General features: G+C 41.2%; 1 protein-coding gene across 3 annotated transcripts in view; it reads left to right on the top strand.

Moving 5' to 3' along the window:
* The window catches only part of Pcmt1 (protein-L-isoaspartate (D-aspartate) O-methyltransferase), a 45,931-nt gene that overhangs the window by 6,000 nt on the left and 15,581 nt on the right, over positions 1-24,350 (top strand). For all 3 annotated transcript variants that reach the window (XR_011369436.1, XM_070010959.1, XM_070010960.1), the window contains exons 2-3: positions 11,269-11,373; positions 13,468-13,499. Coding sequence is in view for 2 of the 3 variants with exons in the window: in XM_070010959.1 (XP_069867060.1) it covers positions 11,269-11,373; positions 13,468-13,499 (137 nt within the window). In the remaining variant the exon portion in view is untranslated. The remainder of the gene's footprint in view (positions 1-11,268; positions 11,374-13,467; positions 13,500-24,350) is intronic.

Genomic DNA, 24,350 nt, shown 5'->3' with positions numbered 1-24,350 from the left:
TTTGAATCGTAATCCTTAGATCTCAGCCTCCTGAGTAGCTAAGATTACAGGTGTGATCCACTAGCGCCTGGCTACTTTCAGGTTTTTTAGTGGCTTGGGCAACATTCTATATTCTACTTCTAATCCTATGGACTGATCATCCTTTCTTAAGCCTTGTGTATTAGAGTAACTTTTGGCTGTTTATAACAAAGACCAAAATAAAAAATGTCTTAGAGCAGGCCACCAGTCGCTCATGCCTGTAATCCTAGCTACTCAGAAGGCTGGAATCTGAGGATCGCACTTTGAATCCAGCCTGGGTAGGAAAGTGTGGAAGAAACTTTTTTTTTGCCGGTCATGGGGCCCAAACTCTAGGCCTGGGCAGCTTGCCCTCAGCTCTTCATCTGAAGGCTAGTGCTCTACCATTTGAGCCACAGCACCACTTCTGGCCTTTTCTGCTTATGTGGTGCTGAGGAATCAAACCCAGGGCCTCATGCATGCAAGGCAAGCACTCTACCACTGAGCCACCTTCCCCACCTGGAAGACTCTTATCTCCAGTTACCCACCAGAAAAACTGGAGGTGGCGCTGTGGCTCAAAGTGGTAGAACATTAGCCTTGAGTAAAAATTGCTTAGGGACATCTCAGCAGGTCTGAGCGAGTGTGAGGTTTCCATGATATTGAAGACATAGGTTCCTTCTCTCTTGTTGCTCTGTTCTTTCTCTTGTCAGCAAGGTTAAAGATAGTACCTTCCTCATTTCCACATTCCAGCCAGTGGAAGGAAAATGAGAAAGAGGAAGATACCCATTTCTTATAGGAACATGATCTAGAAGTTAGATAAATAATTTCTGGGCATATTCTATTGGCAAGAAGTTAATTGCAAGCCTACACATACTTGTAGGAAGACTGAAGAAGGTGCCTTTTTTCTGAGACAGCAATTCCTATGTAGCCCAAGCTGGCCTAAAACCTGTGATCCTCTTACCTCAACTGCCTGAGTGCTAGGATGACAGGCTTGTGTCACCATCCTAGCTTGCACTCAGTTAAAAGTCCACACTGGAAGAAAAGAAGTCTCTGCTACATCTTTCTATGTATGTAGTATAGAATATAGAGAATGTACATAGTTTGAGCACATCATATAACAAGATATATGTATACTATACTCATCTATGAAATAAGATAAGGGAAATTAAAATTTTTTCAGTCAAGGAATGTGTGTGTGTGTGTGTGTGTGTGTGTCTCTTTGTGTGCGTGCATGCACAGTTAAAAGATTAAAAAGGTTATGTGGCTAACTCCTCTGTCCATCACCTTTGTAATAACAATTTTTTTTTGTCAGTCATGGGGTTTGAATTTGGGGCCTGGGTGCTGTTGCTGAGCTCTTTTGGTAAAGGCTAGCACTGTACCACTTGAGCTACAGCACCACTTCCAGTTTTCTAGTGGTTAGTTGGAGATAAGAAGCTCACAGACTTTACTGTCTGGGCTGCCTTCTAACCTTGATCTTCATATGTCAGCCTCCTAAATAGCTAGGATTACAGGCATGAGCCACCAGTGCCCGTTTTAAAATTTTAAAAAGGTAAAAAGGACTTACAATTAAAGTTTCCACTCTTCCCATTGCTGAAATTCATTCACTTCTGTTTCTGGTACTTATAGTGATTATAGTTATATCTCTAATCATGTGCTTAAATTACTGTTTCATATTTATTACTTTACACATCAGCTGCAACAATGAGATATACAAGACATTATGTCAAAAAAGGAACTTAACAACTTTGGCGGGAGTGGAGGGGGGTGAGGGAGAAATGGGAGGGTAGGAATAGTAAGGGGAAACAAAGGAGGAGGTAACAATGCTTGATAAGAAATGTACTCATTTCCTTGCTCATGTAATTTTAACCCCTCTGTATGGTATTTTCACAATAAAAAAAACTTATTTTAAAAAAAAGCTCACCATAGTACTGAGGATGCACCCATGACCACTATATTGTAAAATAGTTCTAAAATTTTACAAAAGCATCATTTGAAATAAGTTTGTCTATTAATAAATCTCATTTAAGACACCTCAGCTTCCTGAGTAGCTTGAACTATAGGCTTGTGCTACCACATCTGGTCTTGTGCTTCTTTCTCAGTGTATGATTTTTCAGTATGGGTTCATACGTTCATGTAAGAAAGTCCACACTGACATTCTAGAGAGAGAACGTTATGGTATCTGCTCTGTGAGTGCCTTTGTAACTGCTTTTGTGGTGCTAGAGATGGCAAGGAAGATGATCCACCACTGAAATACACCACCAGCTCTATCTTCTGTATCTTTGACTTACATACTTCAACTTTTATATCTTTTTTTTTTTTTTGTCGGTCATGGGGCCTGAACTCTGGGCTTGGGCACTGTCCCTCAGCTCTTCAGCTCAAGGCCAGCACTCTACCACTTGAGCTACAGCGCCACTTCCAGTTTTCTAGTGGTTTATTGGAGATAGGAGTCTCACGGTCTTTCCTGCCCGGGCTGGCTTTGAACGGCGATTCTCAGATCTCAGCCTCCTGAGTAGCTAGGATTACAGGCGTGAGCCACCGGCGCCCGGCAACTTTTATATCTTGGTCCTCAGTTTATAAACTGACACTACCTCTTGACTATTCCAATTCTTTTTGTTGTTGTTGTTGTTGTTGTTGGTGGTGGTGGTGGTGGTGGTGGTGGTGGTGGTCCTGGGGCCTGAACCTCTGGATCTGGGCTCTGTCCCTCAGCTCTTCAGCTCAAGGCTAGCGCTCTACCTTTGATTCATAGCTCCACTTCTGCCTTTTTCTGCTAATGTGGTGCTGAGGAATCGAACCCAGGGCCTCATGCATGCAAGGCAAGCACTCTACCACTGAGCCACCTTCCCAGCCCTCTTCCCAATTCTTAAAGGATATTAGTGAGCTCTCATCTCACTTGTTTATTAGCAATTCCTTTATGAACATTGATGACATTTCCATTTTATTCTGAGCAGTAAGTTAATCACCTGTGTTGATAATTTTAAAAGTTGAAAATCAGTAACTGATATTGATAGTTATGACTGTGTCAGTAGTTTGCAGATAGTATGCTATCAGCTGTTCTTTGTATCTGATATCACAGATTCCTCTGCTATTGAAGCAGAATATCAAATGTTTTCATTTAAAAAAATCAATTGCTTAAAATCATGCCACATTTTAGCTTGCTCTTTCTTTCTTTCTTTCTTTCTTTCTTTCTTTCTTTCTTTCTTTCTTTCTTTCTTTCTTTCTTTCTTTCTTTCTTTCTTTCTTTCTTTCTTTCTTTCTTTCTTTCTTTCTTTCTTTCTTTCTTTCTTTCTTTCTTTCTTTCTTTCTTTCTTTCTTTCTCTTTTGTCAGTCATGGGGCTTGAACTCTGGACCTGAGCTCTGGACCTGAGCTCTTTAGTTCAAGGCTAGCGCTCTACCACTTGAGCTATAGCGCCACTTCTGGTTTTCTGGTGGTTTATTGGAGATAAGAGTTTCACGGCCTTTCCTGCCTGGGCTGGCTTTGAACCACAATCCTCAGATCTCAGCCTCCCGAGTAGCTAGGATTACAGGTGTGAGTCATCGTCGCCCGGCTTCAGTTTATCTATAAATCATGACTCTTAGCCAGGTGCCGATGGCTTACATCTGTAATTCTAGCTTCTCAGGGATCTGAGATGTAAAGAATTTCCTGCCAGCTTGGGCAGGAAAGTCTGAGAAACTCTATCTCCAAAATAACCAGCAAAAAGTCAGAACTGGAAGTGTAGCTCAAGTGGTAGACCACCAGTCAAGTTAACAAAGCCATGCTAGCCTAACCAGGGCAGCCTGAGACTCTGAATTCAAACCTTATGTTTTATGCCTCTCCACCTCTCAAGTCGAGAAGGGAAACATAGATCTCTGCAGTATGACTTATTGTCTCATTTTTTTATTACTTGGATCATAATGTAGATTCTGTTACATTTACCTTTTAGAGTCCTACTAGCGTCTCATTTGGATCAGTTGCATATTTGGACCAACATTAGCCATTGTTATAATTATTTTAGGGTCCCTGAGTCCAAGGCTGGAAACAGATTGAGTATGGGTGGTTCTCAAGCTGTTCACTATTTCAGAAAGCCTAATGGTAATTGTACATTTACCTCTAATTAAGCTATACATTCAAAGTGAAACATAAGGTTACAGTGCCATTTCAGGACACTGACGGTTATATATGCCATAGATTACCAAAAACAGAGAGTTAACTTAATAACTTAGTAAATGTAATTTGGCATAGGTGTCTTTCAAAATGTAAGTGCTTGAGCAAAATTTTTGGAACCCCCAGTAACCTAATAAAATTTTATTCTGAGCCTGGCTCTGGTGGCTTAAGGCTGTAATTCTACCTACCCAGGATGCTGAGACCTGGGTGGTTGTGGTTTGAAGCCAGCCTAGGATGAAAAGTCTGTAAAACTCCATCACTAGCTAACCAGTAAAAAAGCTAGACTGGAGGCCTGGTTCAAATTTTAGAGGGCCAGCCAAGCAATCAAGCTAAGCAAGCAAGCATGAGACTTCTGAGTTTAAACCCCAGTACTAGAAAAAAAAATTTCAGCCTATCTGCAGTACTGGAGTTTCACTTTAAGGCCTTGTCTTGCTGGGCAGGCACTCTACCCCTTGAATATCAGGCCTCCCACCCCCTTCAGCTCTTAGTGCTGTTATCTTTCAAATTGGGTCTTGTCTTTTCCCATCCATCCTGGACTATGATCCTTCTATTTATACTTCCTCCTCTAGATGGGATGGCAGGTACTTGGCACCTAAATCCAGTTGTTGTTGTTTCTGTTTATGTGGTACTGAGGAACCAAACCCAAGGCTTCATGCAGGCTAGGCAAGCACTTGACCACTAACCACATTCCCAGTCCCCATGCAGGTTTTTTTTTTTTTTTTTGGTTGGCCATGGGGCCTGAACTCTGGGCCTGGGCGCTGTCCCTCAGCTCTTCAGCTTAAGGCTAGCGCCCTACCACTTGATTCACGCCACTTCTGGCTTTTTCTGCTTATATGATACTGAGGAATCGAACCCAGGGCCTCATGTATACAAGGCAAGCACTGTACCACTGAGCCACCTTTCCAGACCTCCCATGCAGTTTTTATTGATTGAGATGGGATATTTTTTGCCTGGGCTGGCCTTGAATCTTGATCCTCCTGATGTCTACTCCACATAAGAGTACTGGTGTGAACCATTGCCTCCACACTCTGTGTTGTGTGTGTCTCTGTGTGTGTGTGTCTGTGTGTGTGTGTGTGTCCCTGTGTCTGTGTGTCTGTGTGTCTGCATCTGTGTGTCTGTTTATTGGACCTAGATCTTGTTTGTTTGTTTGTTTTGGCCAGCCATGGGGCCTGAACTCTGGGCCTGGGCACTGTCCCTCAGCTCTTCAGCTCAAGGCTAGTGCTCTACCACTCGAGCCATAGCGCCATTTCTGGCTTTTTCTGCTTATGTGGTGCTGAAGAATTGAACCCAGGGCCTCATGCATGCAAGGCAAGCACTCTTATCACTGAACCACCTTCCCAGCCCTTGGACCTAGATCTTGAACTCAAGACCTGAGTGCTTCCCCTGAGGGTTATTTATTTTTTTATTTTCCTTTTTCCTCAAAGCTAGCATTCTATCATGTGAGCCACAGCCCCACTTCCGGCTCTTTGGTAGTTTACTGGAAATAAAGAATCTCGTGAAATTTTCCTGTCTAGGCTGGCTTTGAATTGTGATCCTCGGATCTCAGCCTCCTTTGTAGCTAGGATTACAGTTGTGAGCCACTGGCATCCAGCCTTTTCAAGCTTGCCTTTTTAATCAGTAATTAGTAGCATGTTATTTAGGAATACTTTGTAATGTTTTTAGTGACTTCCATATATGTCTATATATGTAAGAAAGACGTCAAAGAAATTCACCAGTTTGTTAAAAATATACTGTCTCTTTAGTTTACTTTGATTTTTGCAATGGGAAAGAACATTTGCTCAAAGCAAATGTGAGGTTACCTTTAAGTATCTCTATAAAGAAAAGTTAACAAAGTGATTATGATGGTTTTAAAAACTGATGAACATAATTGGAAGTGTTGGGTTAGCTTGCTTAGCTTAGCCTGAGAAAAAGTTAAGATTCAGATTAAAAAAAAAAAAGATGGGGCTGGGATATAGCTCAGTGGCAAAGCGCTTGCTAGGCAAGTGCTGGGTTCATCCCCAGTATCAAAAAAGATACTGGGGCGATGGTGGCTCATGCCTGTAATCCTAGCTACTCAGTAGGCTGAGATCTGAGGATCATGGTTCAAAGCAGGAAAGTCCATGAGACTCTTATCTCCAATTAACTCAGAAAACCAGAAGTGGCACTGTGGCTCAAGTGGTAGGGTGCTTGCCTTGAGCTGAATAGCTGAAGGACAGCACCCAGGCCCTAAGTTCAAGCCCCACGACCAGCTGACAAAACAAACCCAAACAAAAAAAGATGGGTTGGATAATTCACCTCCCCCCCCCCCCAAAGGCTCTAAGGAGCAACATTTAAGTACCAAGTGAATAGGTAGTAAAAAAAAAAAAAAAAAAAAAAAAAAAAAGAGGTGGGGTGCCAGTGGCTCACACCTGTAATCCTAGCAACCCAGGAGGCTGAGATCTGAGGATTGGGGTTCAAAGCCAGCCCCACCAGGAAAGTCTGTGAGACTCTTTTTTTTTTCTTTTTTTCAATTTTTTTTATTGTGATTAAGTGCTTACATAATTTCCCAAATTTCACAGTATTGTGGGATAGTGATGTTTAGTTAAAGTCACAAACACATTGTAACCTTCATGGGGCAAATTGTCTATCACGGTCTATAACATTTATGAGTTCTATGGGCTTTGCGATAAAGTTACTTCTTCCACATTGGGTGATATGTACATTTCTTTCATTTTGCATAGCATCAGCTGTTCCCTCTTTCCCACTTGTCCCCTCCCTCCCATCGCTGCCATTGAGTTGCTTAGTTCATTTTGGTCAATGTCCAGTGCAGCTGATGGGTCCCGCTGGTGTATGTTTTCCCCTGATTCCCTCTAGTTCTGTGTCATCCTCCTGGTTTCCCTCTGGTGTACACATATACACCATACATGTGATCAGCAGCATGGGGTTATTTAGTAGTGATTTGACCCAGATGAGTGGAAGCCCTTTGTTTCTTAAGTCCTGTTAATTTTGTCATATCACCTCACATTTTGGATTTAACATCCACTTATCAGGGAGACCATGTGCTGTTTGTCTCTTTGTACCTGGCTTACCTCGCTCGACATGATTTCTTCTAGCTCCATCCATTTCCCTGCAAATGCCATTATTTTGTCCTTTCTAATGGCTGCATAATATTCCATTATGTATAGATATCACAATTTTTGGATCCATTCATCTGTGGTGGGACATCTGGGTTGTTTCCATATCCTGGCTATTGTGAACAGTGCTGCAATAAACATGGAGGTGCATGTGTTCTTGTATACTGGTTCCTATTGTTCAGGATAGATGCCTAGAAATGGTATGACTGGGTCCTAAGGAAGGTCAATATTGAGCTTTCTGAGGACCCTCCAGACTGCTTTCCAAAGTGGTTGTATAAGTGTACATTCCCACCAGCAGTGTAATAGGGTTCCTCTTTCTCCGCATCCCTTCCAGCATTTGTGTGAGACTCTTTTTAACAACAACAACAAAAAAGAGATTCATTTTATTTTAACACTGGGACGTTTTCACTTATCTCCAGGGTCTGAATATGGAAAGGACTGTGTTTGGAGCTAAGATGAACCATATTAGTGCAACTCTTTCAGTAGAGCGCATAGTACCAATTTATGAAGAAGTTATGACTTGATGGGTTCTAAGGCCTCTTGTGGCCTTGAGAGCATATGAGTCAGCCCTGTGGAATTTGAATTGGTGTCAAGGCAAATGAACCACTCAAAAAATTATTTTGGGAAACAAATTAATAGAGTTCAGTAAGCCATTTGAAAATGTTAGTAATAGTAGTAAAATGGTTAGGAGTGAGTTTTAAGTGTCAGTTTAAGTGTCTCTCAGTTTAAGAGTCTTCTAGCCTTTATTCTGTGATCTTGAACTACTAAATCCACTGGTGTGTAACTTCAGCTTTGTAATCTGTAAAGTAAAATAATAGTGCCTGCTTTTTAGGCTGGGTAGAGACAACTTAAGACTATTTTTAGTTTATATCCTAACAGATTGTTTGTGTAGAGTGCTTAGGACTACATACTAAGTAAATGTTATCTCTATTATTGTTTCTCTGCTTTTAAACTTCAAAAAATATTTCCACTGTTTAGTTTTAATAACTGCTTAAATAATCAAAGTTTCCATGTGTAGATATAATTTTCTATTTGGGTTAATTTATCCAAAATTATATTTTAAAATTAAAAGAGCATGTAAGTTTATCTTTGCTAGTCTATGACTATTTTAAATCCTTTTGTTGTTGTTGTTGAGAGGTTTATTTTTACCTTTTATAGTGTTCCAAATTCACCTTATTCTTGACTTTTACAATGTGGTCTATCAGTATTAAATACTACCCTTTGATTCCTCCTATTACCTCTACAAAAGCTAGCAATCTCCTTCTACATTCTGCCCTTTTTCTTTTTCCTGTTGTTTCTAGTTGCATTTTTCTACTCATATTAAATCTTTGCTCTGTAACTGGATCTTTATTTTCTGTGTCCTGCTCATCTCTTGTTTACATAAAGCCTGCCCTCTAGATGCGACCTCAAGAAGGACTTATGTATGCAGTGTTCTCTGAGTTCTTGCACATTCAAACATTATTTTCCCTTGTATCTTTGATATTTGAAAGAGAGCTTGGCTGGGAATAAGATCTTTGGCTTATACTTTAAAAAATAAGCTTTAGGAGTTAAGTGTAATGGCTCAAGCCTATCATCCTAGCTTTTGGGCAGATAGAAGTTGGGGAATCTTCAATGAAGGCTAGCCCAGGCATAAAAGTTTTGAGAAGCCAGACGCTAGTGGCTCACGCCTGTAATCTTAGCTGCTCAGGAGGTTGAGATCTGAGGGTCACAGTTTGAAGCCAGCCCAGGCAGAAAAGTCCTTTAGACTCTTTATCTCCAATAAACTACAGAAAAAGTTGGAAGTGGTGCTATGGCTCAAGTGGTAGAGCACTAACCTTGAATACAAAGAGGCTCAGGGCAGCACTTAGGCCCTGAGTTCAAGCCCCACAACTGGCAGCAAAAAAAAAAGTTTGAGACTCCACCTCAATGGTTGGGTGTAGTGGCATGGTCCTGTTGTCTCATCTCTGGGTAAACACAATGGCTGGGCATAGTGAGGCATCGAGAAGCACAAGTAGGAATATCATAACCCAGGCTGGCACAGATATAAAGCAAGACCTTACTTCAAAAATAATAGGCTGGGTGCCAGTGGCTAATGCCTATAATCTTAGCTATTTTGGAGGCTGAGATCTGAGGATCATGGTTAGAAGCCAGCCGAAGCAGAAAAGTCCATTTAACCACCAGGGAATGGGAAGTGGTGGTGTGGCTGAGGTGGTAGAGCACTAACCTTGAGCAAAAAAAGCCCAAGGACAGCACCCAGGCCCTGAGTTCAAACCCCATGACGGACAAACAAGAACAACTAACAATGGAGGGGCTGGAAGCATGGATCCAGTGGTAGCATGCCTACCTTGCATGATTGAAGCCCTGAGTATAGTTGTCAAAAAGAAACCAAAACCAAAACCGCTTTACTATTCTAATTTACATAAATTTAACTAATTTGGAAAATGCAGTTTAAGAAGTTTGACAAGCATACATAGTGTGTAACTACCACTCTAAGCAGCAAAAAGCTCACAGGTTAGATCTGGCCTCCTGCCGGATTTCATCACTAAGACATAGAAACCCTTTGCTTTATATTATTTGTAGCTATTCTTGTAGTACAGTAGCAGGGTTGAGTAGTTGCAACTGCAGCTATGTGGCCCACAAAGCCTAAAACGTTTACTTTTTGCCCTTTAGGTTACTCTCTGCTGTAGAAAGCTAATCTCTTCTTTCTACTGCCATCCCGATTGCCAGCCCTTTCCCACTATTCTTTTGGCTTTTCTAGAGTTTTTTATGTTGTATCACACAGTACATGTTCTCCATATCTGGTTTCCTTCCTTCTGCTGGTCCTGGGGTTTGAACTCAGGGCCTCACACTTTCACTTGACTTTTTGGCACACTGCTGGTGTCCTATCACTTAAGCCATACCTCTAGTCAGGCATTCTTTCTAATTGGAGGTGGAGTCTTGAAGACTTTGCTGCCCAAGCTATTAGGTTACATTTATTTAAAGTTGAGTGCTAGTGGGTGAAGGAAGTTAAGACCTGGAGGATTACAGTTTGGAGCCAGCCTGGGCAAAAAAGTCTGCTAGAGCCTGGCGCTGGTGGCTCACGCCTGTAATCCTAGCTACTCAGGAGGCTGAGATCTGAGAATCGCGGTTCAAAGCCAGCCCGGGCAGGAAAGACCGTGAGACTCCTATCTCCAATAAACCACTAGAAAACCGGAAGTGGCGCTGTAGCTCAAGTGGTAGAGCGCTTGCCTTGAGCTGAAGAGCTGAGGGACAGCGCCCAAGCCCAGAGTTCAAGCCCCATGACCCACAAAAAAAAAAAAAGTCTGCTAGACCTCATCTCCAATTGGCCAGCAAAATACTGGACTGGAGGCATGGCTCAAGTAGTGGAGTGCCAGCCCTGAGCAAGAAAGCTGAAAGCACAAGGCTTGGAGTTCAAGCAAAAGAACAAAACAAACCAACAATTGTAGGGAAGCCAAATGGTATCATTATTTGCCTTATTTTCCTTCTTTGAAAGTGCACTTCTCTTGGACTCTTTAAGAGTCTGACAGGTCTTTATCCTGCCAGTGTGGCTTTGAAGGCTTCAATTTTTTTGTACATCTCTTAATTGTTGTCTTTATTTTTTCTTCCCTATGTATTCTTCCCTGGCTACTGTAAATTTACATTATTTCAATTGACATTTATATAAAAACCTGTATTTCTAACCTAGATCTCTTTCCTGAGCTCTTACCTAGGTGTCTGATTGCTGAGTACCTTCACTTGTATGATCTATAGTACCTAATTAAACCAATAACTTATCCTTTACCTCCTTAGCTGTTTCCCTTATCCAGAATTTCTCAAATCCTCGAGTAACCTCTGCATTGCAATTGTTACTCCCACTGCCATTCCCAAATCCTATGTCACATATCCTTTTACATTTCTCCATCTTGTCATCATTAAAGACTTAAGTTACTACTAACCAGACCACTGCAGTGACTTTCAATCATGTTTTCTTCTAGTCTAGTCTCTACAATGCAACCACAGTAATAATTATAAAATACACTGGATGTCATTCTTTGGTTGAAATACTTGCTTCATTCATTTCAGAAAATGGAATCATCAAGACAGAGAAAGTATTTGAAGTGATGCTGGCCACTGACCGCTCCCACTATGCAAAATGTAACCCTTATATGGATTCTCCACAATCAATAGGTAAGCTTTATAGTCTGGAAAATGTCACACTTTTCTTTATTTACCCTATATTTTTTTTTATTAGAAAAAAAAGGCCAGGTGCTGGTGGCTCACACTTGTAATCCTTAGTAAAAGGCTACTTAGTAAAAGGCTGGTATCTGAAGATCACAGTTTGAAGCCAGTCCAGGGAGGAAAGTCTATAAGATTCTCATCTCCAATTAACTAGCAAAAAGCCAGAAGTGCTGCTGTAGCTCAATTGGTAGAATGCCAGCCTTGAGCAAAAAAGCTAAGGGATAGCACCTAGTCCCTGAGTTCATGTCCTAATACCAACCTGCACATATGTGCGTCTGCACACATACACATACATGCACATGTGGAAATAAAACATAAAAGGAAAATACTGAGACACACATTATTATCCTACAAATTTGAATTTTATGTCTCAGTAAATTTCATAATCCCAAATATATCCATATTAATACAATGATGTATCTTTTTTTGTGTTTTCAAATAATGCATATTATGAATATGCATTATGATAAAGAATTGTTAGGCTGTTTTAAATGAAAACAAGTTTTTGTTGAGTGTCCTTTTCACATTAGCATTGATTTTTAAAATCATTATTTAAAGGAAGTCAGCATAACTGATAATGACTTTTCTGCTTTACTTGTCCTGATTTTCTGGCTTTTATTTGTTTTTAGAAAGTTCCGTATTTAACTCCTCCTCCTGAAGCAGGTTTTGCTGAACGGCTGAGCCTTGGCAGTGGGCGCCTTTGAGGCTTAGAAGTGCCTCAGGATTCTGTCGGCCAGCTGCCATGCTGTCTTCTTTTGAAGCACCGTGACAGTCAGCAAGAAGATCCTGGGGAGCTTCTGAACCCCGAAGGCACCTGCTACCACCGCTCAGTGAAAACTGCTTCAGAGGAGAAGCAGGTAAATAAGTGTTGAGAAAGTAACCCTGGAAGAAAAGAAACTAAAAGCTAAAGGCCATTAAAATATATCATGAGTTAACATTAGATAATGCGAAGAAGATCATTTTAGTTTTTCATCTCTTCAGCTAGTTTGGCTATCTAGTTTTTTTTAAGTTGTCAGAAATATTAAAAAAACTTTATACAAAAATCTTGCCTACATATTATACATGAAATTTATTTAGTTTTGGTAAACTGAAGAAAAAAATAAGTAAAAAATCAAATTTTTATTATTGAAATCCTTCCCAAATATACATGGTACAAAGCCTATATAAATAGCTTCTTGGGAGGCTGAGACTGATCATTGTGAATTCAAGGCTAGCCTGAGCAGCATAGTGAAAACCTGTCTGGAAAAATTTAAAAAAGAAAATTAAAAATCTTCTTAGGTAGCAGTACAAGAGAGGGGGCATTTTCAGAAATAGGGAACAGGGGTGGAGGGCACCAGTACAAGTGAAGGAGGACTAAGAAAGTGAGTGAGAATGAACATGATCCTCATGGCTTGTTTGCGCATATAAAAATAGGACAATTAAACCAGTCAAAATTGTTTTTTATTTTTTTAGAAAAGAAGAATGTGCTGGGCCCAATGGCCCACACCTGTAATTCTAGCTACTCGGGAGGATGAGATTAGAAGATTGTGGTTCTAAGCCAGCCTTGGCAGGAAAGTCTCTGAGACTCTTATTTCCAGTAACACTACTCAAAAAAAGCCTGTGAAATGGCACTGTGGCTCAAGTGGTCTAGCGCTAGTCTTGAGCACAAAGAGGCTCAGGGAAAGCATCCAGACTGGGAGTTCAAGCCCCAGGACCGGCCAAAAAAAAAAGAGGAAAATATGAGGGAGGAGAGTGACAAGAAAAGCAAAGTTGATTAGAATACCTTTATAACATGTATGGAAATGTCATAGTAGACTCCCTCCCCTTTACAACTAATGTTAGCTAATTAAAAAAAGAGGGAACTGCTTTACTAGATATGCACGTTCATCTTTGGCACAGTCATATTTTCTGATTTTTACTGTGTCAGTTCTCTAACGTTTACTTTTTTGAGATCATAAAAACTATTTTGTGAGAAACAATGTATGGAAGTTAGAAAAGGGGCACATAAATATTTGTTATGCTTTTGCAGCTGAGTGTGTCAGTAGTTCTTTCCTTGTTTTGCAGGTTTCCAAGCAACAATCAGCGCTCCACACATGGTAAGTTCACTTTGCTAACTTGATTACAAAATGATCAACTTTTTCTCTATGATTATTTTCTTGGAAGAAAAAGTCTTAAAAAAAATTTTTTTTTTTTTTTTGGGTCCGGTCGTGGGGCCTGAACTTTGGGCCTGGGCGCTGTCCCTCAGCTCTTTAGCTCAAGGCTAGCACTCTACCACTTAAGCCACAGCACCACTTCCAGCTTTTTTCTTTTTGCTTATGTGGTGCTGAGGAATCGAACCCAGGGCCTCATGCATGCAAGGCAAGCACTCTACCACTGAGCCACCTTCCCAGCCCCAAAGTCTTAAAAATTTTAATATTAGTTCTTTTATCTGTAAATTATGTAAAGTGATAATGTACATGTTATTTTATTCATGGTATTTGGGAGAGAGATTGATAGAAACTGTCATTAAAGCTTGTGATGTCTGCCAGCATCAGTGACATTTAAAAATTAAGCATGACAGGTTGTTTAGTGATGAGCTAATTAAAGGAGAGGAAATTTTAAATAGTACAATGACCATAATATAGAAGTGTCAAGTTGAGTATTTCATTTTTTTTTTTGTGCCAATCCTGGGGCTTGAATTCAAGGACTAGGTGCTATTCCTGAGTTTTTGTGCCTAGGGCTAGGGTTCAAGCACTTTGAACCAAGCTCTATTTCAGGCTTTTTGGTAGTCGATTTTATTTTATTTTATTTTGTTTTTTTTTGGGTCCAGTCATGGGGCCTGAACTCTGGGCCTGGGCGCTGTCCCTCAGCTCTTCAGCTCAAGGCTAGCGCTCTACCACTTGAGTCACAGTGCCACTTCCGGCTTTTTTCTTTTTGCTTATGTGGTGCTGAGGAATCGAACCCAGGGCCTCATGCATGCAAGGCAAGCGCTCTACCATTGAGCCACCTTCCCAGCCCTGGTAGTCAATTTTAGATAAGTGTCTCATGGACTTTCCGGCTGGAGCTGGTTTTAAACTTTAGTGTTCAGCTCTCAATAGCTACGATGAAAGGCATGAGCCACCAGTTCCCAGCTTGTATTTCATATTTTATTGGAAAAAATCCTGAGGGAATGGTTAGTATGAAGCTGGACAACATTGACAAGGACCTGTTCTAAGTAATCTCTCACTTTTAGTCTATTGGGGGAATTTTTATCATTCATTTGAATGAGTATTCTGTTGGATTTTGATGGAATGGATAATAGCTGATTGTCTTCACGTGTTTGCATTTGAGAAGCTCTTGTTGGAATGTGTGTGTGTGCATGCATGTGCGTGCACACATGTATGTGTGCATGCGTGCCATTCCTGGGGTTTGAACTCAGGGCCTGCGCATTGTTCCTAAGCTTTTTTGCTCAGGGCTGGCACTCTACCACTAGAACCACATCTCCATCTCTTGGCTTTTTGGTGGTTACTTGGAGATAAGAGTTTCAAAGACTTTTCTGCCCAGGCTGGCTTCAATCCACATTCCTCAGATCTTAGCCTCCTGAGTAGCTAGAATTACAGGCATGATCCACCAGCGCCCAGCTGCTCAGATTTCTTTTTCTTTTTGTCGGTTGTGGGGCTTGAACTCTGGGCTCCCTGCGCTCTTCAGCTCAATGTGAGTGCTCTGTCGCTTGAGCCACAGTGCCACTTCTGGTTTTCGAGTGGTTTATTGGAGATAAGAGTCTCAGGGACTTTCCTGTGGATGCTGGCTTTGAATCGCGATCCTCAGATCTCAGCCTCCTGAGTAGCTAGGATTGCAGAGGTGAGCCACCTACGCCTGGCTCAGATTTCTTTTTCTTTCTTTTTTTTTTTTTTTTGTCCGGTCGTGGGGCCTGAACTCTGGGCCTGGGTGCTGTCCCTCAGCTCTTCAGCACAAGGCTAGCACTCTACCACTTGAGCCACAGCGCCACTTCCAGCTTTTTTCATTTTGCTTACGTGGTGCTGAGGAATCGAACCCAGGGCCTCAGGCATGCAAGGCAAGCGCTCTACCACTAAGCCATCTTCCCAGCCCAGATTTCTTTTTCTGATGGAAGAAAAAGTTGAATGTTTTTGGAAGGCAGTTGGCACTATCAAAATGTAAAATAAATATATTGTCGTCTTTCCAGTTTTAAGATATTTTTCCCTTGGTATAGTTGTGAAATTACAAAATAAAAGCAATTCATAAAAAACAATGACTATAATAGCAATAAAACAGCAGTAACAGCTGAGTGCTGGCAAATCACACCTGTAATCCTAGCTATAAAGGAGATTGAGACTTGAAGATCCTGGTTCATTCAAAGCCAACCTGGGCAGAAAAGTCCATGAGACTTTTTTTTTTGTAGGTGGTGGGGCTTGAACTCTGGGCCTGGGTGCTGTCCCTGAGCTCTTCAGCTCAAGGCAAGTGCTCTACCACTTGAGCCACAGTACCACTTCCAGTTTTCTGGTGGTTAATTGGATATAAGTGTTTCATGGACTTTCCTGCCCAGACTGGCTTTGAACTGTGATCCTCAGATCTCAGCCTCTTGAGTAACTAGGATTACAGGTGTGAGCCACCAGCACCCGGATGATGAGACTCTTATCTCCAGTAAAGTACTCAGAAAAAGCTAGAAGTGGCACTGTGGCTCAAATGGTACAGTGCTAACCTTGTGTAAAAGAAGCTTAGGGACAATGCCCAGGCCCTGAGTTCAAGCCCCAGGACCGGCCAAAAAAAAGTAACCAAACCAGAAACTACTAATAGCTTATAAATAGTAGATGATTATAAATTATAGTACATCCATAGAGTCAAATGCTGTGGAATTGCTAAGTGAGGGAGCTCTGTAAGAGCAAATATGACAAGGGCTTCAAGGAATATGAAGTAGAAGCCAGGAATGCTGGCATATTTTTGTAATTTCAGAAGCATGAGAATACATAAGTTTGAGGCTGGGCTACATCACAAGTTCAAGACAAGCCTAGGCTACATAGCAAGACTGTGTGCAAACCAACAAACACAACCAAGCAGAAAAATAGAGTTCAGTAAAGTATTTAGAGCATTTTGTATTATGCAAAAACGTACACACATATAAACACATGTTTTCCTAAGATAGCATTTTTTTGTATGTGTGTGTTTCCATACTAGGCTTAAAGTCAGGGTGTGAGCCACAGCTCCCACTTCTGGCTTTTTGGTGGTAAGTCTCATGGACTTTCCTGCCCGACTGACTTCAAACCATGATTCTCATATGTGTCAGCTAGGATTGCAGATGTGAGCCACCAGCTCTCAGATAGCATTTTTATCTGTCGTCCCATGTCATGGAAATTAGATGCTTGGAGCATAAAAGTAGAAATGAGATCAACTCATCACTCTATGCCCTAGATCTGTTATCTATTTCTTTCTTTATTTTCATTTTTTAACTATGGAAAAGGAATGGCTTCTTTACACATTATGTATTCAAAGAAATTAATGATTTTAAAAAGGTTATTTTCTTAAGACTTTACAAATTGAAGTGCTACTTCAAATGAAAAGTGTGTAGGAGCCAGATGTAGTGGCACGCATCTTTAATTCCAATGTTGGGGAAGTTGAGGTAGGAGCATTGCATATTCAAGGGTAGCTAGGACAGCCTGAGCTATATATAGCAAGACCCTGTCTGCAAAACAACAACAACAAAACAAACAGCAAAACGAGGAAGATGCATGTGAAGCCTTCACCTAATCCTAAAGTTATTTTGGAGAACTGATTCCCAGTAAAAGGAAATAGTGTGTTATTTTCCCTCTCCCTGAAGTTTAGTCCTAGGCGTCCCGTCACTGCCAAACAAAACAGAAATTTTTCCATGTCAGAGGATACAGTTTTCAAATTTAAAAGCAAAACTGCTTTATTAAGATGAAATTCACATTGTAGAGCATTCATCTTTTGTTTTTTGGCCAGTCGTGGGGCCTGAACTCTGGGCCTGGGCACTGTCCCTCAGCTCTTCAGCTCAAAGCTAGGGCTCTACCACTTGAGCCACAGCACCACTTCCAGCTTTTTCTGCTTATGTGGTGCTGAGGAATCGAACCCAGGGTTTCATGCAAGCAAGGCAAGCGCTCTACCACTGAGCCACCTTCCCAGCCCAACATTCATCTTTTGTGTGTGGGTGGTGGCAGTTTGTTGGTGTGTGCTGGCACTAGGTCTTGAGCTCAGGGCCTCGTGCCCTCACTTGGCCTTTTTGCTTAAGGCTGCCCCTCTCTGACCTTTGAGCCACAGCTCTGCTTCTGGATTTTTTTTTTTAATTTAATTTAATTTTATTTGAGAACATACTGTACAGAGGGGCTACAATTACATGGGCAGGATAATGCATACATTTCTTACCAAGCATTGCAGCCTCCTCCTTTGTTTACCCTTCACCTCCCTTCCCAGCCTCCCCCCTCCCCCCACCCAATTATACCCCCCTCCCCCCCCCACACCGACATTGTAAAGTTGGTTTTGACATGACATTTTGTACTTCTCATTGTTGCAACAGGTCCACCTGAATCCTTAAACGACTTGTTTGTCCCCATCTCCTCCACATGTTATACTGACATCAAATATAGTGAAAGCGGGGGTTACACTGTGGGGGAGGGACATACAAAGCAACAAAGAAATAATCTTATAAATGCGTTAGAAACACATGCATGAAAGAAACGAAAACATTAAAATACATATTTAAGGGTTCATTTTCCTAACATCACATTATCTGACCTTTTCCGCTTGACTCATACCTATACTAGATATTGCAAATAAGGGAAACCATGGGACCTATGCTTCTTTGGGCTTGGCTTACTTCACTTAATATAATTTTTTCCAAACCTTTCCATTTCCTAACAAATGGGGAAATGTCATTCTTTCTGATGGAGGCATAGAATTCCATTGTGTATATATACCACATTTTCTTGATCCATTCATCTACTGAGGGGCAACAAATCCTCAAAGAAACAACTGCCCAATAAATAAGTGGGCGAAAGACTTAAAGAGAAGCTTCTCTGAAGAAGAAAGAAGGATGGCCAATAGACACATGAAGAAATGTTCAACATCCCTAGCCATAAAAGAAATGCAAATCAAAACAACATTGAGATATCACCTCACTCCAGTTAGAACAGCAAAAATCAAGAACTCTAACAACAACAGATGCTGGAGGGGATGTGGACAGAAAGGAACCTTACTTCATTGTTGGTGGGAATGCTTCTGGATTTTTTATCGTGAGTTGGAGATAAGAATCTCAGACTTTTCTCTCTGAGCTAGCTTTGAACTACTCTCCTTCTACGTAAGCTTTCTATGTAGCTGAGATGAGATGAGAGGCATAAGCAACCAAACCCAGATTTTTTTTTTTTTTTTTTGTGGTGGAGCCTGGGCACTGTCCCTGAGCTTTTTGTGCTCAAGACTAGCACTTTGAAAGAACAAGGGAAGGGGTGACATTGTCCAAAAAGAAATGTTTCCTTGCCTGACTTACGTAACTGTAACCCCTCTGTATATTAACTTTATAATAGCAATATTTAAAAAAAAAAAAAAAGATTAGCACTGTACCACTTGGAGCCACAACTCCACTTCTGGTATAGATAAGAGTCTCACTCGGGCTGGAAAGGTGGCCCAGTGGTAGAGCGCTTGCCTTGCATGCAGGAGACCTCGGGGTTCGATTCCTCAGCACCACATAAATAAAACGAAAAAAGCTGGAAGTGGTGCTGTGGCTCAAGTGGTAGAGTGCTAGCCTTGAGTTCGGACTCCACGACCTGACCCCCCCCCCCAAAAAAAAAAAAAAAAGTTTCACTGACTTTCCTGCCTGGGCTGGCTTTGAACTGCAATCCTCAGATCTCTTAAGTAGCTAGGATTACAGGAATGAGCTACCAGCACTAGGCAACCCAGATTTTTTTTTTTCTGTTGGTCATGGGGCTTGAACTCTGGGCATGGATGCTGTCCCTGCAGTTTTCAGCTCAAGGCGAGCGCTCTACCGCTTGAGCCACAGCGCCACTTCCGGTTTTTAGTGGTTTATTGGCAATAAGAGTCTCATGGACTTTCCTGCCCTGGCTGACTTTGAACTGTGATCCTCAGATCTCAGCTTCCTGAGTAGCTAGGATTACAGGTGTAAGCCACTGGCGCCTGGCAGGCAATCCAGATTTTTGTTGTTGTTGTTGAGATATAATCTAACTTTTTTGCCTGGGCTGACCTTAAACCCTAATGTTCTAGATCTCCACCTATTGAGGAGCTGGGATTACAGGTGTAAGCTATTGCATCAAGCCATAAAAAACAGAAGAACGTCAATTAATATATGTATGGGGAATAATATAAATTCTAAAATTTTATTCTAAACTTTTTTTTTTTGGTTGTTGGTGGTGGTGGTGGGGCTTGAACTCAGTGCCTTTTGCTCAAGGCTAGTGCTCTACCACTTTGAGCCTCAGTTCTACTTCCAGTTTTTGAGTGGTTAATTGTAAGTCCCACAAGGACTTTTTTCTCTGGGCTGGCTTTGAACCATGATCCTCAGATCTCAGCTAGTATTACAGGTATGAGCTGCTGGCACCCGGCTAAAATTATATCAATCTTCTTAATATAGGCAAAGATAATCAGTAAATTTAAAACCATTAAGGGGAAGAATGTTGGAGAACAGAAATATTCACAAGATTTCAAGTTTGTCTCTCTTTTATTCATAAAAAATAATGCCTTGAAAATAATGTGATCTATTGGTCACCTGCTTTTCCTGAGTGGCCACAGCGAACAGCCTAGTGTCTAGTAGTAGATGACTCAGCATGCACCTCTTGATGGGCTGAAAGGGGAGGTGCCCAGCAAGAGCTGTGTAGTGCTCTTTTAAAAGTCTTTATCTTAATCTAACCCTGAGAAAGTAGACATATGTAGAATGTGGAGCACTGTCTGTAGCAACAACTGGACAGGACTCTTAATATAGTGAGTGTGCTGAAGAACAGAACGAAGGTGGAAGAGGAGAGTTGAAGGAAGATATTCTCATTTGGCAAATGCATGAACACTTAGAGGATTGAGAAAAACATCTGCAAAGAATATTTTGAGAACAACTGAGGAACCCAAGTGTGGTATATAGGGTGACAGTCTTTGCTAGGGTGGTAGGGATTATATGGATCTGAGGTAAGTGTTGTGAAGGAAGATGTCCCTATTATTTTTTTTTGGCAGATCTTGTTTTTTGGCAGGTGTATGCTGAAATGTGTAGGAGTGAAGTATGATAGCCACAGTCTATTTTCAGAAGATTTGGTAAAACATTGTGGCACAGTATAAAGAAATGGGGGATGTATGTGAGGAAAAAAGCATGTTCGTGTTATTTCCAAATATTCTGTGGGTTTGAACTTTTCATAACTTAAAAAAATAAATCTAGCTGGGCGCTGGTGGCTCACACCTGTAATCCTAGCTACTTAAGAGGCTGAGACCTTAGGATCACAGTTTGAAGCTGGTCCAGGTAGGAAAGCCTGTCTCCAATTAATCACACAGACACATACTGACACACAGACAGACAGGCGCACACACACAGCCAGAAGTGCAATAGTGGCTCAAATGGTAGAGTGCTAGCTTTTAGCCAAAAAAAAAGCTCAATGAGAGTCCTAGGCCCTGAGTTCAGGCCCCAGGATGGGCACAAAAAGAAAATAAAATCCTTACAATATGTTGTTTTAAACTTAGAAGTGAGCATAGTTTATACAGAAAAGGATTAGCTAAAGTAATAAAAATATGGAATAAGCTAGTCAAAGGCCTTGACTTTTTTTTTTTTTTTTTTTTTGGTCAGTTGTGGGTCTTGAACTCTGGCCTTGGGCACTGTCCCTGAGCTCTTCAGCTCAAGCGAGCACTCTGCCGCTTGAACCACTTCCGGTTTTCTAGTGGTTTATTGGAGACAAGAGTCTTACGGAGTTTATTGCCTGGACTGGCTTTGAACCCAGATCCTCAGATCTCAGCCTCCTGAGTAGCTAGGATTACAGGCGTGAGCCACCAGTGCCCGGCTAGGCCTTGACATTTTAAAGCTGAATGGAACTTAACATATCCATCTTTAAAAAAGAAAATCCTGTACAGGAAAGTAAAACAAGCTCATTGGGTGAGTGTATACCAGCAGGAGAGGGTGGGGGGAGGCTAACCAAAGACTGAATGAAGATGAATTGGTTGAATTTGTTCTTTTGTATGTGTGGAAATAAAACAGTGCAACCTGCTGAAGTTGTTTTGAGGCAGTGAATGCGATGGGGAAGACAGAGTAGATAAGGTTGGTCAGGATATGTTGTGCATGTGTGGAAATGTCACAATGAAACCTCCCTTGTGCAAGTGATATATATTATTTTTTTAATTTGATTAAACCTTTGAAACTCAGTACAGTCCATACCTTGGACCAAGTCCCTTCTGTCTTCCTTTCTAGATTAAGGAAAGCTAGATATTATGTGAGTTAGTTTCCTTGAGTACTTTCATTTTTTTATAGTCTAATGCTTATTATTTTATTATTAGAAATTTCTAGACCTTCAGAAGCTTCTGAAAGTCTAATATTCCAGCCTAAATAATATACATATCAAAGACTACTCACACAAGTGTACAGTGTTATTATACTATAATCACATTAGTATTCCTTAATATTGTACCAAATACATGTTCAGTTTTGCAGATGTTTGAAAAAGGTTTTTAGAACTAATTGCTTAAGTCAGTATCCAAATAAAGTCCAGACATTGCATCTTTTTTATCTTGTATTAGTGATTAAAATCCAGTGTGTATGCGTGTGCGTGCCTGTATGCACATGTGTGTGCTAGTCCTAGGGCTTGAACTCAGGCCCTTGGTGTTGTCTCTGAGCTTTTTTGCTCAAGGCTAGTGCTCTATCTCTTGAGTCACAGCTCTACTTCCAGCTTTTTTTTGGTAGTTAATTGGAGATAAGAGTCTTACAGACTTTTCCTGCCAGGGCTGGCTTTGAACCACAATCTCAGATCTCAGCCTCCTGAGTAGTAGGTAGGATAGGTGTGAGCCATTGGTGCACAGCTAAAAATCGTTTAATTTTAATAGTTTTTCTTTGAGACAGCATCTTTTTTTTTTTTTTCTTTTTGTCGGTTGTGGGGCTTGAACTTTGAGCTTGGGAGTTGTCCCTGAGCTCTTCAGCTCAAGGTGATGATAGCTCTACTGCCTGAGCCACAGTGCCACTTCCAGTTTTTTGGTGGTTAATTGGAGATAAGAATCTCAAGGACTTACCTGCTCGGGCTGGCTTTGAACCGTGATCTTCAGATCTTAGCCTCCTGAGTAGCTAGGATTATAGGCGAGAGCCATCTTGTTATGTAGTTTAGGTTGGCCTCAAACTCATGATCATCATCCCAGCCTTGGAGTATTGAGATGACAGGTGTATGTCACCACATCCAGCTTTTAGACCCCTTCTCTTAAGCATTACTTATTGACAAAGATAGTTCTTTGTCCTATAGAATTTCCCATTCTGAATTTAATTTTCTATCCCTGGTAGTGTTTGACTAGTTCATTATTATTATTATTTTTTAAAGAACACTTTTTTTTTTTTGCTGGTCGTGGGCTGAACTCTGGGCCTAGGTGCTGTCCCTCAGCTCTCCAGCTCAAGGCTAGCACTCTACCAACTTGAGTCACAGTGCCACTTCCATTTTTTTGTGCTTATGTGGTGCTGAGGAATCGAACCCAGGGCTTCATACATGTAAGGCAAGTGCTGTACCACTGAGCCACCTTCCCAGCCCCAAAAAGAACACTTCTTAAGCTGGGTGCTGGTGGCTCACGCCTGTAATCCTAGCTACTTAGGTTGCTGAAAACTGAGGATCATGGTTCAAAGCTAGCCTGGGCAGGAAAGTCCGTGAGACTCATCCCCAATTAATCGCCAGAAAACCAGAAGTGGTGCTGTGGCTCAAGTGGTAGAATGCTCGCTTTGAGCTGGAGAGCTGAGGGACAGCGCCCAGGCCCAGAGTTCAAGCCCCATGACCAATCAAAAAAAAAAAAGGAGGATAATGCTGATCCATAGCATAACCAATATGATTTTTATTTATAATTTATGTACACTGTAAACATAAAATATGTGTCTTTTGATTCCTTCCATTTTACTTTTAGCAATTTAATACCAATATAAGGTATTTTTTACATTATTATCTTACATAGATTGTTATATTAAGATAGTTATAGATTACAAATAACTTAAATCTTCACTAGTGAAATATGTTATTAAATTCTTCCATTCCAGAGTATGACCGCCCCCCCCCCCAAGCCATGAAAAATGAACAAGCTGGAGCTGGGCCACCCAGTGGCTCATGCCTATAATCCTAGCTATTCAGGAGGCTGAGATATGATGATCACTATTCAGAGCCAGCCCAAGAAGCAAAGTCTGTGAAACTCTTAGCTCCAGTTTACCAGCAAAAAGCCAGAAGTAGAGCAGTGGCTCAAGTGATAGAGTGCTAACCTTCAGCAAAAAAGCTCAGGGACAGAGCACAGACCCTGAGTTCAAGCCCTAGGAATGGCACAAAAAATAATAAATGAATATGCTGTTTAAGGATTGATATGAATGATCCTTTAAATTAGGATGTGTTTTTGCTCAGTATACATAAAACAATTTGTTTTGTTTTGTTTTTTTTGGGGGGTCCAGTCGTGGGGCCTGAACTCTGGGCCTGGGTGCTGTCCCTCAGCTCTTCAGCTCAAGGCTAGCGCTCTACCACTTGAGCCACAGCGCCACTTCCGGCTTTTTTCTTTTTGCTTATGTGGTGCTGAGGAATTGAACCCAGGGCCTCATGCATGCAAGGCAAGCGCTCTACCACTGAGCCACCTTCCCAGCCCATAAAACAATTTTTTTAAAAGAAATTGGAAACATTGGATGCTTTAGAGGGCAAAACTGGATAGTTGGGGGTATAAATAGGAGGTGGCTTTTCACTGAAATCTCTCTGTATAATTTTGTCTTTGAATTTTAATTCACTCTGGGTATCTAAAATTACTGGACCAATTTCTCTAAATGTAAGAAT

Source organism: Dipodomys merriami, unplaced genomic scaffold (assembly GCF_024711535.1).
Source record: "Dipodomys merriami isolate MVZ:Mamm:240054 unplaced genomic scaffold, mDipMer1.0.p SCAF_8, whole genome shotgun sequence".
Lineage (NCBI taxonomy): Eukaryota > Metazoa > Chordata > Mammalia > Rodentia > Heteromyidae > Dipodomys > Dipodomys merriami.
The sequence above is the reverse complement of the archived record's forward strand: the minus strand, read 5'-3'. Positions and strand labels throughout refer to the sequence as shown.